Source organism: Molothrus aeneus, chromosome 17 (genome assembly GCF_037042795.1).
Source record: "Molothrus aeneus isolate 106 chromosome 17, BPBGC_Maene_1.0, whole genome shotgun sequence".
NCBI lineage: Eukaryota > Metazoa > Chordata > Aves > Passeriformes > Icteridae > Molothrus > Molothrus aeneus.
In genome coordinates, this window is record NC_089662.1 from 14904564 (window position 1) to 14922441 (window position 17878).

Below are 17878 nucleotides of genomic sequence, written 5' to 3' on the forward strand. Positions count from 1 at the left end.
AGGAGCTGGGCTGGGTGTGCAGGGACACTCAGGAGCTCAGTGTGTGTGCAGGGGCACTCAGGGAGCTGGGCTGGGTGTCCTGGGGCACTCAGGAGCTCAGTGGGTGTGCAGGGACACTCAGGAGCTCAGTGTGTGTGCAGGGGCACTCAGGGAGCTGGGCTGGGTGTCCTGGGGCACTCAGGAGCTCAGTGGGTGTGCAGGGGCACTCAGGAGCTCAGTGTGTGTGCAGGGGCACTCAGGGAGCTGGGCTGGGTGTGCAGGGGCACTCAGGAGCTCAGTGTGTGTGCAGGGACACTCAGGAGCTCAGTGGGTGTGCAGGGGCACTCAGGAGCTGGGCTGGGTGTGCAGGGGCACTCAGGGAGCTCAGTGTGTGTGCAGGGACACTCAGGGAGCTCAGTGTGTGTGCAGGGGCACTCAGGAGCTCAGTGTGTGTGCAGGGACACTCAGGAGCTCAGTGGGTGTGCAGGGGCACTCAGGAGCTCTGTGTGTGCAGGGGCACTCAGGAGCTCAGTGTGTGTGCAGGGGCACTCAGGAGCTGGGCTGGGTGTGCAGGGACACTCAGGAGCTCAGTGTGTGTGCAGGGGCACTCAGGGAGCTGGGCTGGGTGTCCTGGGGCACTCAGGAGCTCAGTGGGTGTGCAGGGACACTCAGGAGCTCAGTGTGTGTGCAGGGGCACTCAGGGAGCTGGGCTGGGTGTCCTGGGGCACTCAGGAGCTCAGTGGGTGTGCAGGGGCACTCAGGAGCTCAGTGTGTGTGCAGGGGCACTCAGGGAGCTGGGCTGGGTGTCCTGGGGCACTCAGGAGCTCAGTGGGTGTGCAGGGACACTCAGGAGCTCAGTGTGTGTGCAGGGGCACTCAGGGAGCTGGGCTGGGTGTCCTGGGGCACTCAGGAGCTCAGTGGGTGTGCAGGGGCACTCAGGAGCTCAGTGTGTGTGCAGGGGCACTCAGGGAGCTGGGCTGGGTGTCCTGGGGCACTCAGGAGCTCAGTGGGTGTGCAGGGGCACTCAGGAGCTCAGTGGGTGTGCAGGGGCACTCAGGAGCTGGGCTGGGTGTCCTGGGGCACTCAGGAGCTGGGCTGGGTGTGCAGGGTCCCTCCAGAGCTCAGAGCTCCTGGAGCAGAGGGCTCCCAGGGACCCTGTGGGGGCAGCTCCTCAAAGGGACATGGAAAGTGCCAGGTCAGGGAAAACTCCTGAGCAGGAACCAGCAGGACTTAAGGGGTTTGGCGATTCAAGGTCTTACATCTTAACATCCTTCCACGTGAAAAAATCGGATTAAAGGTTCTCTGTACTTCCCTTGCAGCCATAGCCCCCACTTTGGCCTCAACTTGCCATGATGCAAGAAGCAAATGTGACCTTTCATTATGGCTTCAGCATTTTCTAGAAAAGACATCCTGCAAGCCCAGTGGTCAGAATCTTGACATCAGAAGATCAGAAGTGACTGTGTTCTGCAAACTCTTTCAGTTTATGAATAGTTAGGCATTTTCTAGTGAAGACATGTTTCCTAAAACAAGGCCCTGTCAATAAATACCACAGACATGTATAGCTGCTGTGAGCAGGAGATGTTATTCCTGTGCAGAATCAAGTAGGGAGGAGACTAAGGAACTCTCCATCTGTTTCTGCACTGTGCAGCACGTGGGATATTGCTGAAAATACACCGTGCTCTGTTTCTCAGAGCCTGGGGAGACAGAGGCTGGCACGGGCGTGGCAGGATGGAGCTGGACAGTCTGACTCAGTGTATTGCAGCTTGGGAAAGCTGAGGGGCTGCAGGAAAAATCCCTTGGTAAATGGAGCATATGAATGAAACCTGGTCCTGATGCCAGGTTAATTCTGCAGGCCTTGGTGGAGCTAAAAAAGCACATTAGACAAAACCATTATTGAACTTCTTCATTACATAACAATTTCCTCACCGTATTTCCAAGAATATTGAATCTATATTCAAACACCCTCCTACTCTCTCCCACACACCACCCCTTCTCCTTGCTATATCAGCTTCATTACCGAGTATGAAGACAGAAAAAGTATAGGGCATGTTGCCACGAGCAGAGAGATCTCAGATCTGCTTACCCTGAGATTTTAGAGCCATCTATGGGATTGGGACAGCCAGTTCTCATAAATTTTAATGGCCTTGAAAGTCTCCAGTCTTATGCCTTTATCTCTGCTAGGGTTTTTAGCGGTGCAAAGAAAACAACCAAGCCATAAATGTCAGCAAACCTCGATGCTGGGTCAGTCCCTGCTGCCCTCTCTGCAGGGTGGGCACACCCACTGCTCCTGCACAGACAGAGATGGAAACTCCTGAGCACCCAGGGAGGAGCACAGGCCCTGCCACACACAGGAGCAATCTCTCACCCTGCAAGCAGGCCCAGCCCCAGGGCAGGTGGTTATTTCCTGAAAGGTGTCGGGTGCAGGTGGCCTGCCCAGCTTTGGGGGGGATTTTGAGGAGGTGGGGATTAAAGGCTTGCCAGCATGGCCCATCCAGCTTGCCTCAGGAAACAGCAGTTGCACAAACTGGCTACACTTGCTCCCAAAATGAGCCTGCTTGTCTCATTTGCATGTGTAATAACCAGCGTGTGTGTACAATCATGCTAATCACTTTGAGGCAACTGCTTTAAATTCATCCAAAACCCTGCCCTGCCTGTTCTTGGGTTATTCAGCTTCCACAAGGGAACTATAGCAGCAATCCAGAGATTCGCTCCACCAAAACCTTTGTGAAACAACCAATTTAGTGGAGGAGAAGTTTTTTCCTGAAATCCTGCCCATCCTTGCACCACAAGCCAGGGCCATCATTAGGACTCCTTCCAATACCTTCCGCAAGCAACCTGGTAAAGTACCTGAGGGGATTTTCACAGTTTATGGTGTATTGCTACAGGTGAAATGAAGAGTAAATACAGAGAAGCAAAGAGGAAGGGGACTGCAGAGCTTCTGTCATGCAAGCTGTTGGTGGGAATGGTCTGAAAGCGGTGTGGGCAAAGCCCAGCCTCGCCCTGTCAGCTTCAGGAGCAGCTGCAGGAGGGTTTGTGCTGCTCTGCTGAGGGTGCCTGCCCAGCCTGGGCTGTGGGGGCTCTGTCCTCAGCTCGTGGGCCAGCGTGAGCACACTGGAGAGCACCCATCACAGCTGTGGCTCCACGGTGCAGGGACTGCCTGTGTCACAAACGTGTCCTCGTGTCACTCATTTTGGCTATTGGTGACTCCTGATTTTTTCCTCTGTTCTGAATTTTAGGCTGCAAGCTTTTCCAATTTTAGTTCTGCATTTTATAGGACATCCAAGTCAGCAGCTCTGGATGCTCTGCAGGGATGCTGGAGGTGCCTTCCCTGATACCAATAAACAGCCCACATGCGCCAGCTAGGCCAGAGCCAGAGCTGGGACAGGGACAGCTTGCTCCATGAGTGGGAACATGGACCTTTCAGCAGCACTCACAAAATCCAACAGGCTCTGATGCTGCACTTTCCCATCCCTGTCCCTTCTGCCAGTCCAAGCCTGAGCTCTAGGGACCTTGCTGTGCCTGAGCCTGTTCAGCCTCAGCTCTTTGATTGCCCATCCAAAGTTCTCAGGAGCCCAAGGCTGTGTTTAATGCCCTGTAAGGAACCATGGAAGTCAGTGCCACAGGAGGAGGCCCTGTCCCACACCTCCTTCCATTTCATGCAGCCGTGAGCAGCTGGAGAAGCAGCGAGATTTGGGTCAGTGCTCTGGAACAGGGACCACCGGTGCTTTTTTACATGACTGGAAACAAGATTTCCAGTTTTGTAAGAGCTGGAGCCTCATGCACTGCAGAGGGATTGTTTCTGCACAAGTCAAAATCGGTCCCACTGGCTTTTCTTGTTAAAGAGAAGTGAACCTGGAAGAGTAAAGGGAGGAGGAAAGGCCAGCAATGGAATGAAAAGGCTGCCTGTGATGCAGAACATCCCTAGAGGCCTCCCTGGGAGTGTAATTGTCTTCCCTCCAGCTTTCTGTCTCTCATTACTGACAGTGGAAAATACAAGAGCTGCCAAGCTAGAGGTTCAGTACAGCCAAGATGGGAAACCTTATTAGAGAGACAGATGGTGATTTCTGTAATCTGAAATCCCAGACTGTAAATACTTTGGGACAGAGCCCTGTGCAGCTGAACAGTGCTAAAGCCTGACAGCAGCAGCTGGATCCAGTTTTCTGTGCACAACTGCTCCGTGGGTGGCTTTTAGTGGATGGTAGATGCTACCAGGACAAGGTATCTCTTACAGAAGGAGAAGGATCTTCTAAACCCTGCTGGAGATACTCCATCTCAATTTTATGTGCTTTCCAATTGAAAAGTGCCTTGAATAACTGAGGACAATGAACTCGCATTTGGAAGTTTTTCTTAGCCTGAGAAGATTCCCAAAGATGTGGTTGCAGCAGATGAGTAAGGGGGAAAATCTGTGTCTTGGGAGCACAAGTGACATCTTGCTGCAGCTTGTGGGAGAAATTATAAATGTTTGTCTCTTTTTATTGCCTAGCTTTGTGGCTAAATCTCCTAAACCAAAATCAAATTTTACCCTTAGATCTCCCAGTTAATTTATTTATATTCATCTGGCATTGCCTTGATCTTCAAAGCAGGAAGGTATATCAAAGGAAGCAGAAGGTTTGACACCAATTACTGCTGCTGGATGCCACTCACTGCATAAAGATGGAGTGTTAATATTTACACTGAAAGTGAAGGAGATAAAACCCAACAGGTACACACATCTAAGCTGACAAATAAGCCCTTCTGTGTATAGTGGGCAGAGATAAAGCCAAGCAAAACTAATTGAAATTACCATTGCAAATATCCCAAACACCTTCGGAAATGGTGAGTTGTAAACAAAGTGACAGCAAAACCACCAAAAGAGCCTTCTAGGAAAGCAAATCAGGCTCTCTGCTTCTCAGGGGCAGTGCCTGGTCTCCAGGAGATGGTTTTTGAAACAAGCCACCACGAAGAAGTAATTAACGTCTAAATATCCCCACACTTCACCATGAGACACTTGATTTACATTTTATTCTCTTGAGTTTGAGATAGGTGAGGCCCCCAGTGACTGGACCTGCCCTGCCTTGGCTGTCTCAGTGTTGTCCAATTTGGTTTGCTCAGATGCTTGCTCTCTCCTCCAGAAAATTCAAAATGGCTTAGAAAGCTTGGTGAAGTTTTCATGTTTTTCACAACCATCAAGAAGTGAATTAGAGATGAGTCATTAAACAAGAGTGTATTATTTGTATGCTTATGTAGTAGAATTGCACACACATCTCTGTAATTAGCCATCAGCACCCCAAATTACAGCAGTAACCGTTCATTAAATGGAGGACATCGCTCTGATCAAATCATGTATTCACAATTGCATTCCTTCTTGCTTAAATTTCAGAGCTTGTTGTCCAGATGGGCCTTGTTGGGCACCTAATTAGTAGTTAATCAAAAGCTTCTGCTGCTTCACAACCCTCCTGGCATCCTAGCTGCTCCTTACGTGTTCCTTGACTGCGCAGAGATGAAAGCACAGGAGTCGGAGTAGAGGCTTTATCTCCTTTATGCAACTGCCGTAACTGAAACAGCTTCCAAAATAAACTCAGCTCAGGATGCATTGGTTATCGGACTTCTGTGTGCTGAGCAAAATGGGTCTTGCAACGTGTGAGTGAAAATGCAGCCATGTGTTAACAGCAGCAAGAGACAGCCTCGTGTGTTCTGAGATTAACTCACTGTTTTCTCTTTCCTTTCCAGATTTTGGCAATCATTTCCATCATGTTTATTGTACTATCTACAATTGCCTTGTCCCTTAACACACTTCCTGAGCTACAAGGCGTGGATGAATTTGGGCAGACCACAGATAACCCCCAGCTAGCCCACGTGGAAGCGGTGTGCATTGCGTGGTTTACCATGGAATACCTCCTGCGCTTCCTCTCCTCCCCTAAGAAATGGAAGTTCTTCAAAGGCCCGCTGAACGCTATAGATTTGCTGGCTATCTTACCCTACTATGTTACTATCTTCCTCACAGAATCCAATAAAAGTGTACTTCAGTTCCAAAATGTACGAAGAGTGGTCCAAATATTTCGGATCATGAGGATACTCCGGATTCTAAAACTGGCCCGGCACTCCACGGGTTTGCAGTCCTTGGGGTTTACACTGAGGAGGAGTTACAATGAACTTGGATTACTCATCTTGTTTCTGGCTATGGGCATTATGATCTTCTCCAGTTTAGTGTTTTTTGCAGAAAAGGATGAGGATGATACAAAATTCAAGAGCATCCCAGCTTCTTTCTGGTGGGCAACAATCACCATGACAACAGTAGGCTATGGAGACATTTACCCCAAAACTCTTTTGGGTAAAATAGTAGGAGGACTGTGCTGCATTGCTGGTGTGCTGGTGATAGCTCTTCCCATCCCAATTATTGTCAATAACTTCTCAGAGTTTTACAAGGAGCAGAAGAGGCAGGAGAAAGCCATTAAGCGCAGGGAAGCTCTTGAAAGAGCAAAAAGAAATGGCAGTATTGTTTCCATGAACATGAAGGATGCATTTGCCCGTAGCATAGAACTCATGGACATTGTGGTTGAAAAGAATGGAGAAAGCATAGCCAAAAAGGATAAAGTTCAGGACAATCATTTATCTCCAAGCAAATGGAAATGGACCAAGAGAACACTCTCTGAAACTAGTTCTAGTAAATCTTTTGAAACTAAGGAACAAGGATCCCCAGAAAAAGCCAGGTCATCTTCAAGTCCCCAACACCTGAACGTCCAACAGCTCGAGGACATGTACAACAAAATGGCAAAGACTCAGTCCCAGCCAAACCTTATCACTAAAGAGTCAAGCCAAGCTGGAAAGCAAAAGGAAGAGCTGGAAATGGAAACCCTTCCAGGCCCCATGGTGCCGCTGCTGGCGACGCGCACGGACGGCATCGTGGACATGAGGAGCATGTCCAGCATCGACAGCTTCATCAGCTGCGCCGCCGAGTTCCCCGACCCCGCGCGCTTCCCGCACAGCCCGCTCACCGCCCTGCCCTGCAAGGGGGGCATCAGCATCCCCCAGGAGCAGGGCAGGCCCGAGGGCAGCACTGCCAGGTACGTGGACATGAACCCCAGCTCCGAAAGCAGCCACCGCTCTGCTTTCTTCATTGAAAGTCCCAAAAGCTCCATTAAGGCCAGTAACCCTTTAAAACTAAGATCTCTCAAAGTCAACTTCATGGAAGAGGACACCAGCACATTCGTACCAGCATCAAATGTACTGAGAACGTACCCAGACCCTCTCAAGAGCCGGGGAGCTGCTGCTGCTGCCACAGACACTTCCTTACTCTCTGACAGGTCTCTCATGAGCCCAGAAACCTCGATCTACACAACTGCGAGCGCGAGAACCCCCCCAAAGTCACCAGAGTCCCAGGCAGCCATAGCTTTCAACTTCCACGATGCTGGTATACACAAATACATCGACGCTGACACTGATGATGAAGGTCAGCTGATGTATGACTCAAGTCCGCCTGGAAATGTGAGTCCCAAGTACAGTGTTGCAAGCAGTGGCTATCTAAAGCAAAAGGACCATGTTTATAGAACAGAGAAGAACCATCTAGAAGCTGCTGCTTTACCCACCTCCCCTAAGCTGATAGGGCAGAACTGCATTTACTCTATGGAAGGTATCACTGGAAGAACCCAGGGCAATCAGGAGACTGTCAGACTAGAAAATCACATTTCCCCAGAAGTCCATGTATTACCAGGCAGCGGAGGACATGCTAACACACATGATCAAAGCATCTGAGGTGGGGTCTGAAAGAACTTACTGAGAATTTAGAGGAATATCTTCACAGTCAACACAAACAAAAGAGCTTCTGCATGGCATGAACTTGGCTGAAACAAGCCACCTGTTTCTAAAAGTCTGGGGGAGGTCCAGTGTGGGTTTGTGAAAATGTCCTTCTCTGAAACAACTCTAAAGACATTGCCCACATCAGTCAAAAAAATGATTGCAAATCATGATCACACATTGATCTCCTTTCATGTTGTCCAGTGAAGCCAATGTGACCAAATATCCATCCATTCCCCTTGAACGCTAGAGCTCCTTTTGGAAATATTAACATCTGATTTGCATTAGTTCCATAAAGGATGCCAAGGCAGCCAGATTTGAACTCTGGAATAAATTGCTGGGGTTGGTATAAAGCTTTCAAAAACACAATGCTCACTGCTTCAGGGCAGCGGTTCCCCATCTACAGCTTTCTCTGATGGATATTATGTTTAAAGGTAACAGGGAACACTTGCATTATTGGAAAATCCAAGTGAAAAGCATTTGAAACAATTAACGGTCTAGAGAAACCAATTCTTAAAATGCTCTTTGTGTGTTTAACAATCTGATATCCTGTAGGACCTGATGTTTTCTTTTGAAATATTAGCAGGGTGAGTTGCACCACTTGTATCTAATTCCAAAATGCCCTAGGACATAGTGAGACTGGCACTTGCCCTCGGCTAGGAGCCGGTGCCTGCCCCGGGGCCAGCGTGGCCCGGGAGGGCCGGAGGAGCCATGCAGAAGCAGGAGCCCTGCCCGGGAGGAGCCGTGCCCGCCCTGCCCGTGCCAGGCAGAGGGGCCGGGAGAGGAGCAGGCTGGTCCGGAGCTTTCTGCGCCCGAGCAGCGCAGGGAAAGATATGCAAGTGTTACATAAATATGCAAAAAGAGGGATTCGGTAGTGACCCGTCCCAGGCCTGGCTGTGCTCCCTCTCGCCACGAGGTCGGGCAGCAGAGGCTCCTGCAGGGCCGTGGCACGAAGCAGCCGCGAGAGGCAGGAGAATCAGGCCTGAGGTTTTAATGACATCCAGTAATTTTTAAATGAAACAAGAAAATAAAGAGGAAAGGAAAAAAAAAAAAAAAGAGATCTGACCATTTTAAGTGAACAGAACTAGCAGCCACCAGCCTAGGTTTTTAAAATATTTTTGTTTCAATAAAGTTATGTCAAATTGTGTAGGAAATAATTTGTCTTTGGTTTTTAATCTCGGGGTGGGGGGGAAAAAGCACTTTATGTTGACTTTTTGTTGTCGTTGTTGCAATGCTGGAGTAGGATAGCAGAGTGTAACAATCAAGCACTTTAACCAAGCACTACTTTAATTTGTGCCTCTTGTTGTGACTGTGATTTGTTACAAGCCTGTAGCAAGTCACAACTTGTCCTGTGATAACTGTGATGGTAACCTTTTATGTTGTTCTCTGTTTCTACTGTAAAACTCAGTTGTAAATGACTCCGTCGCTGAGCGTTTCGTGACCTGGCCTGAGGTCTTGCCGGGGTGTAGCAATCTGCAGGCAGCGGGATGAGCTGAGACACGGGCCGTGGGAGCAGAGGGGCACACGTGGGAGGAGGACCCCCCGAAGCCACTCGAGTCCCCTGCATTTTGTTCCTTCCTATTGTAAAAAACAAGTGTTGGTTAGTCCTGAATGTAGCCGTGTGTCCGTCCCGGCCGTGCAGCACTGTCTGTAACCCGTAATAGTGAATGCAGCATGTACGGACAAAAGCAATAAGCACATTTCTGCTTCAGGAGCTAGGGCGGGTTGTGAGGATGGCTTTGCCCGGCGTCTCCTTGGCCTGGAGCTGTGCCCAGAATTGTGCCCGGAGCTGTGCCCGGAGCTGTGCCCGGAGCCATGCGCGGAGCTGTGCCCCTTGGCAGGAGCTGTGCCCGGAGCTGTGCCCGGAGCTGTGCCCCTTGGCAGGAGCTGTGCCCAGAGCCGTGCCCAGAGCTGTGCCCGGAGCTGTGCCCGGAGCCATGCGCGGAGCTGTGCCCCTTGGCAGGAGCTGTGCCCGGAGCCATGCGCGGAGCTGTGCCCCTTGGCAGGAGCTGTGCCCGGAGCTGTGCCCGGAGCTGTGCCCCTTGGCAGGAGCTGTGCCCGGAGCTGTGCCCCTTGGCACGGGGCTGTGCCCCTTGGCACGGAGCTGACTCTGCTCCGCTCTGCTCCGCTCAGCTGGCCCATCCCGGCCGAGGGACCCTCCCGGAGCCGCCCGGGTGTTCCAGCGGGGCCGGGCCGGGCCGGGCCGGGCCGGGCCGGGCGGTGCCGAGCGGAGCCCCCGCGTTCCCAGCGCCGCTCTCCGCGGGGCAGGCACGGCAGGATTTGGCCATAGCAAATACAAGTGTACTTAGAGGAATCGACGTATTGCTGAGATACTGGCTGAGATTGAGTCGAAAAAGTGAAAAGTAACCTTCCAGCAGATAAGCTTTAAATACTGATTTATTCTGAGGCTTTCTGAGGCTGCAGAGCGGCAACAAGAAATCTTAAAGAGAACAGTTATAATATAATCTCTGTGTTTCAGTGATCAGTCATGTCTGCCATCAGCACAAATATAAAGTGAAGAAAAATCAGGGAATTTTTTTTTATAAAGTAATAGTGATTTCCAAGTTAAATATTTTTAGAGCTGATGCTTTCATGTGGAAAAAAAGTCATATTTTACATATCACGAAAGTGAACGTATTTAAATATAGCCATATAGTGTAGTATTTACCACACTCTCATCCAAATTGATGTATTTGGTTTATAGATGGCACTGACAAAAATGTATAAATCAACAATTCTATCATTTATCTGATAGTCAACTGGTGCAACTCTCCTTGTAACCAAAGGCCCTCTGTCTGCCTTGCGTGATCGCTCATGGCACACACCTTATGTCATCTATTTAGTCCTACCTTTAAAGTAGCATTTTACTGAGTCACTTTTGAAAGTCAAATTCAAAAGTATAATTAAAAAAAAATCTTCCTTTTAAGTCTGAATAGCCAAAGTCCTATAGATTTCTTATAGAAAGCAAATAATTTAAAATTAAGCATATAATATGCTTGAAGAGCATTTCTTTCTTATTTGTGTACAAAGATGTAGCTCTCATTTTGTGCCCAATTAAAAAGGAAGTATGTTTAATTTATTTTAATGAAATAAAGTCTGAATATGAAGTATGTATCTATATATGTGTGTGTGTGCATAATACACATATATATAATGTAACCACTGCGAAATCTACTCTAACCTGAAGCTATGATAGACTAAATCTGTACTCATTGCAAAGGAAAGGCAGTGCTTGGAAAACATAATGCTCACCAAATCCTATAGATCCTAGAAAGACAATTTAATTTTCGTTTGTTTGATACATGTTTCCCAAAGTTCATAGTGGTTGGGGAAAACAGGCAACATCTCTTGCACTGAGCTAGAGGGGGTGGTTTAATCACTGATATTTGGAATTCAGGTCTGCAAATTTACTGTGCACCAAGTATCAAGCAAGCTGACAGAGCCTCACCTGCTGCTGCAGAAGACATCATACCTGCAAGGACTCTCTCTGGACGTGTGATGTCTGCACTTGCTTGTATCTTACGGCATCAACATCACTTTTAACACAAACCTACAAATATATATAGAACACACACACACACACACATACACATATATATATATATGTGTGTATATATATATGTGGAAGGAGAGAGTGCAGTTTTCTTAACCGGGAGGCTAAAGATTATTTGAGTTTTAGCCTTGAACAGAGGAAAAAAGCAGTGACTTTGCAGTAGATTTCTCAGTGCCTTTTCTTAAAAACTTCACCTAAGCACACTTACAGAAAAAAACCCCAACCCAAAACAAAAGAGTCTCCTGTGAAATCCACAATTTTCTGAAAGGTTTGAGAGTCAAAAAAAAGGTAGAAGAAAGGAAAAAAAAAAAAAAGGCAAGAGAGAGGAAAAGAAATCCATGGAACGCACATTCCCTTCCAGAACATGCCGGGAGTTTCTGCCTGGGCGAGTCATGAGAAACGCTTCTGAGGCGGTCAGGTTATTTGGCAACTATGGCTGTGATAAACTGTAGCCTTTTCTTCCCTTGCAGCTAATAAGAAACACATTTCTAAGGAAAACAGTATTCTCTTCTGTAAAATTGTAATGTATTGTTAATATTTGTACCTACTGTATATTTATGTCTTGACAGAATTATGACCGGTACAGTTTATAGTAAATAACAAGGTTATGTAAAACTCATCACAAAGACAAGGTTTGTAAAGCCACGTTCTCTGTGCTGTAAGCTCCACAGAACACCTCATCCTAGCGCAAAGCTGAGTGAAGCAGCCAGGGCTCCCTCCTGCCCAGCACCGCCAGGCATCCCTGAATTTCCATCATCAGGGCTTCCCTGGGCTCCCAGGCAGCCCCTCCCTGTGGGCCAGGCACCTCTGCACAGAGCAAGTGCTGCCTTGGGTTCATTTGGGTCACCCGTCTGGGGAGAATATGGCTTTAAATAGCTCTTAATAAAGTACAGATGTTCCAGTTACCTCTGTACCTCCTGCTTGCCATTGTGTTGGCTTTATAAGTATCTGATGTATGGAAAAGTCATGTGACTTTCATGCATTCCAGAGTAGTCTATTTTTCTGTTCAGATTTAAAAAAATTATATATATATCTATATATATATAAATATAAATATATAACTGTATTTTTAGCAAATTTATAATAGGGCAATCAAGTCAGATTTCTTCTTTTTGTATTACAGAATAATATATTAGATGCTCTCTCAGTGTTCATTTACACAGCTGATCCCCCCAACCTTTTTGCTGTTATTTTCTTTTTTTTTCTGATGAACACCTGCAACATTTCTCCTGGAAGTGCATCTGTGAAAGGTCATGGGGTTTGTCTGATGTTGTCATGTTTTCGTATTTTCCTGTTTGTGGTACTTTAACCAGGGACTGGCTGTGGGAACTGAGATGTTCCTGCTGAGAAAAGTGGAGCAGGCCAGGCTCTGCCCGTGGTGACAGAGGGGAAGGGTCACCCAACACCCCTGGCTGCAGTTTCTCCAGATTTACATTGATTAAGAACAGAAAGAAGAGACAGGTTTTGAATCTAATTGTCCTAATGGTGACATGATGGAGTTGGGATAAACATAAAAATCTAGGCTCTTATTCAAGGCGGTGACCTGACAATGCTCAGGCACCTTCAGGGAAGTTTTTCCTGGATTAAAACAGAAGTGTCCAGACTTTCATTTCCCACTGGGTTTTGGAATTTTTATTTTTTGTCCCAGAGAAAATTGTGGAGGAATGAGAAACATAAACATTCAGAAAGGGACCAGATTTTGATTAATTATGGTAAAATCTGTCCATGTACCTGCTTATGTAATAATCTTCTTTGCTCCTTCGTAGCTGAACTCACAGCTATATTCTGAGACATTTGGTAAAAAGTCCATGAGATGAATGTTCATCCCAAAGCCATCTCATGGCCTGTTGAAGGTCAGCTCGATGAAGAGCTCCAGAACCACTCTGGCTCTGCACAGACATTTCCTTCTGGTTCAGCCCAGCAGTTGGGTCAGTGACCATGCTTTTGCCAAAGATGGAGTTTGGTTCCATTTCCTTTGGTTTCTTTGTGAGATTTTCTTACATGTCCACTATAATAGCCAATAAACCTGAATGTAATTTGGAAAGGTGTGTGTTTCAGACAGTATCCCTCAAATGAAAGAGCCAGTTTAGCATGTGATTATCAGCAAGGCCTGTTCACAAATGAATGTATTAAAGCTGAGTGAGACTTTTCTTTCTTAGGAAACAATTAATGCAATAGGCTGCCATGTCTATCATCAGTCATCACATAAATCCCTTCAAAAGGCACCTTCCATGTCAGCAAGTTTGTTAGAGCACAGTCAACAAAACCATAGAAAGCTTCCAGTCAGACCAGTCCTAAGTGTGCCCTCCCACACTGGGACAGGAACGGCCCAAACAGCACCCAGCCCCTGGAAGAAGAGATGTTTATTTTCCAGCATGCATCTCACACCCCATGCTGGTCGCATTTAGGCTCCTGCACTGAAATTTGGTCTCAGCCAGGCAGAGGAAACCGTAGGAAAAGGGGAAGTCTGCATCCAGGATGTGAATCCCGTTCCTTGCTGGTGTTACCTAAGCCACAGTAAGTGTCCTTTGACACCAATGGTTGGGTGCCACAAGTGTTCATATCTGTAAATACTACTCCAAATTTTGCTTTGCTTGATTCTGGCTTCATTGCACAAGAAGTTTTCAGTCTTAGAGGCTTAGAAGAGAAAGCAAAACCTTCCTTCTTCCTTTTAACTAGAAGTAATACTGTTGAAGCTCTGTAGGACTGAACAGGATTAACCTTTATTTTTAAAGGGGTCTTTCCAAGACTGCAGTGACACTACCTTCAAAAATTAATAATAAGGCTGAACTCCAGGCAAAGAGCCCTCAAAATAAGAGCCTCATGAAAGCCAGGGAGCCAAATTTATATGAAATGCCAAATTCTTTGGTGCTGTAAATTAAAGCCCATTGAGGCCAATGGAGCTGTGCCCCCTTTAGATCAGTAAAGAATTTGGATCCATATCTCTAAAAGCTAATGGAAAATTAATAGCTTTGTATGGCCTCAGGGCTGGAGGTATCTGCCCACAGCACCTCCTTAGAAACCAGCAGGGTGAGGGATGGGAAACAGAGGCAGTGAAATAAAAGGCAGTGAAAAAGGCTGGGAAAGGGGTGAATCCTTCAGGCAAAGGGGTGGCAGTCGTTCCAGACAGACTGAGCACCCCTCCAGGGCCCTGGGGATCCACAAGTGATGTCCCAGCTGGCAGGGGCCGTCCCTGCAGCAGGACCCCAGCCCCAGGCAGCCCTGCCTGCCCTCAGCCCCTGCTGCAGCTGGGGGACGCTGCGGGCAGGGGGCCATGGGTCACTGGAGTTGTGCACAGCCTCTGGTCCTGTTGGTAATCTGCATTTAAGAACATTCATCTGTTCTTCTCTAGTCTGTATTTTTCATTTAGGAGCTCTGCCATTTATGACTCTTCTTCCTGTTATGTTTTACTGCCTCCACAGACTATCTGCCACACGTTGGCTCCCACAAGCCCTGGGATTTATTTTGTTTATGTCAGTTTTGTTGGCTTGTGAAGAACATTTTTTTTCCCCATTCTCTGGCTTTTTGGTGGTCACTGTAGAAAATCACTTTTGCATTGAACCATTCCCCACTGGAGTGTTTGGGGGGAGGGTGGGGGAGCAGCATCTGCATTTTACTTCGCATTTTGAAGCCATGATACTGTACTCAGAAAGGCCAGCCACAGCCACCAGCCAAACTGCATTCCAACTAGATCAGCATTGAAGAAACACACCCGCACCTCCTGCAGCAGAACCCTGCTCTCCCGTCAGGCCAGTGAAGCAGTTTGGGAGCAGGAGGAAGCCTCGGCTCATCAGCCGGGCAGGAGCTGCTCCGCTCAGCCCCGTGCCCAGGGCTGCGCTGGCACCACGGCCGGGGCTGGCACAGCCCGGGCCCCTCCAGGGACAGCCCGGGCCCCTCCAGGGACAGGGACGGGTCCCTCCAGGGACAGCCCCGGGTCCCTCCAGGGACAGCCCCGGGTCCCTCCAGGGACAGCCCGGGCCCCTCCAGGGACAGCCCGGTCCCTCCAGGGACAGCCCCGGGCCCCTCCAGGGACAGCCCCGGGCCCCTCCAGGGACACCCCCGGTCCCTCCAGGGACAGCCCCGGGCCCCTCCAGGGACAGCCCGGGCCCCTCCAGGGACAGCCCGGTCCCTCCAGGGACACCCCCGGTCCCTCCAGGGACAGCCCGGGCCCCTCCAGGGACAGCCCCGGTCCCTCCAGGGACAGCCCCGGTCCCTCCAGGGACAGCCCGGTCCCTCCATGGACAGGCCCGGCTCCTCCAGGTACAGCCCCGGTCCCTCCAGGGACAGCCCCCGGTCCCTCCAGGGACAGCCCCGGGTCCCTCCAGGGACAGCCCCGGCCCCTCCATGGACAGCCCCCGGTCCCTCCAGGGACAGCCCCGGGTCCTTCCAGGGACAGCCCCGGTCCCTCCATGGACAGCCCGGGTCCCTCCATGGACAGCCCGGGTCCCTCCATGGACAGCCCGGGTCCTTCCAGGGACAGCCCCCGGTCCCTCCAGGGACAGCCCCGGTCCCTCCAGGGACAGCCCGGTCCCTCCAGGGACAGCCCCGAGCGCAGCCGCGGGACGGGAGAGCTGGGGAGTCCTTTTGAAAAAGAAGGCGATGCTTAATGACAAATAAAAACTGGAAAACGTGTTTCCTGTGGCTCGGCTGGTACGTTTGGATCAAATTGCTTTTATAGCTGGAAAACGAACCTGACTGTGCCCCAGAGAGGGCAGCCGGGGCCCGGGGTCTCCGTTGCCGTGCCCGGAGTTGTTTTTTAACCTGTGCAGTGGGGAATCGGTGGGGAGCCCAGCTCAGCTGTAAGGGAGGGCAGTGCTCGTGCCCAGCAGATCCTGCATGTCTTGCACAATCTCTTCATTGGGTTATATTGGAATTCGCTCCATTATATTGGTCCAATGCACCAGCAGATGTTTTCTTCCCTTTTAAGAAATGTTTAAATGCCCTGGCACTTTGGGGTGATTACAGCAACATTAGCCATATACTAGTGTACTTAGAGTCTTACATTTTTTGTAACTTTGATTTAGTCATTCTTTGTTGGAGTTTATTGACCTCTCCAGTTGTTTCTGTAAAACAAATTATTAAAAAAATCTGTGTCTTTATATGCATGTAATAGTATGAAACTGTGATCAATGTGTGACATTCAGAAACTGTTCTGTCTTGTAAAATATGTCCAAATGTCTAAGGGTTTTAAAGCAATGGTCCCTTACTACAGCCTACAGAAATAAATAAAAAGGAATGGAAAAACCTAAAGCCTTTATTGCTCTGTTTCATGGTCACATATACTGGCCAAAAATCTCACTCCTCTCCTCCTGCTGCAGCCCACATCCTCAGGCACCTGTTCTCTCTGGCTCTGTCAGAAATAACCTCACCAGCTCTTCCTTACCACCTGAATGTATTTTCCTTTGATTGTTCATATTTAGGCTGAACTAGGAAGCTTTTTGGGGTTTTTGTTGCGCACCATCTCTAAACCACCTGCAAACCCACAATATCTGTAATTTGAGCCCCCAGAGCAAGGTGATGTCTGTCTCACACGGGCCAGGAGCCAGCAATCCCAAAGGGCAATAAACCAAACCCTCGGGGAGGGGGTGCACACCTGGCTCAGGGAGCTCCCCCAGCCCTGCTGGGCCCCTCCCATCACCCGCAGGGAGAGGGGTCCCAGAAACGGGCACTGAACTGGGATACTGCTGATTCTTGCTCCAACAAACCCCACAGAGCTTTTCCAGAGTTTCACTTGGCAAGCAGGGCTGGAAGTGCAGCACAGCCCTCTCTGGGAGGTTCCACTCCCAGCTAACACCATCCCCAGGAGCCAAACCCAGAGAGGCTCTTTAGGCATTTCAGCACAGATAAACATGAAGAAAGGGTCAGCTTTTCAGTACATTTTGATAATTTCAGAAGAGAAAGTAATAATATAAATAATTTACAAGGTATTTATAAAATATGAATTAGATTCTTCCATACAGCCTCTTTCTACTTACTTACCTTCCCTCCTACTTTCTGTAAGGAAATTGGGCTACTAAGAGATGCAGCATCATTATTATTCAGCAAGCAAGAGCATTTAGAGGTAACTTTGCCCCAGAGTATCATTTTCAACCATCCAGGCACAAGCTGAGACTAATGGGTCACAGCAATGAAAGTTTGTGGTTTCTGGCTGGAAACACAAGCACTGAGCATTAACCTGAGCCCTGAAAAATAAAAGCAAATATGTGCAACACTGCATCATTGAGCTCAATCCTTATATAATTAAACAATTAATCCACATTGCTAACAGAATTTTTTAGAATTTTATTCTTTTATTTGTATCTATAGATCTACATACATTTATTTATATATCTATTTGTTTTATAGGTATCTATCTATAGATATATAAAAGATATATCCAAATCACTAGAAAATAGATTTAAATTAAAAAAAAACATAATGTTTTACACTTTGCTACACCCAGTACCATTTTTCTAATCAAGCAGACATGGTCAGTAACAATTGAAGCTAAAATGAATAGGTCTATGTGCAAGCCCAAAATTACATAATGTAAAGTACTGTTTTCATGCCTTAATGATGATTAGCCTTAAAATG

The 17878-nt window shown here is 48.2% G+C and overlaps 1 protein-coding gene across 1 annotated transcript in view; it reads left to right on the forward strand.

Annotated features, from left to right (window-relative positions):
• Positions 1-8909, forward strand: part of KCNB1 (potassium voltage-gated channel subfamily B member 1) — a 105247-nt gene extending 96338 nt beyond the window's left edge. Inside the window, exon 3 of the mRNA XM_066561730.1 lies at positions 5689-8909. Coding sequence (XP_066417827.1) covers positions 5689-7710 — 2022 coding nt within the window. The 3' untranslated portion in view covers positions 7711-8909. The remainder of the gene's footprint in view (positions 1-5688) is intronic.
• The last annotated feature ends 8969 nt before the right edge of the window (positions 8910-17878 follow it).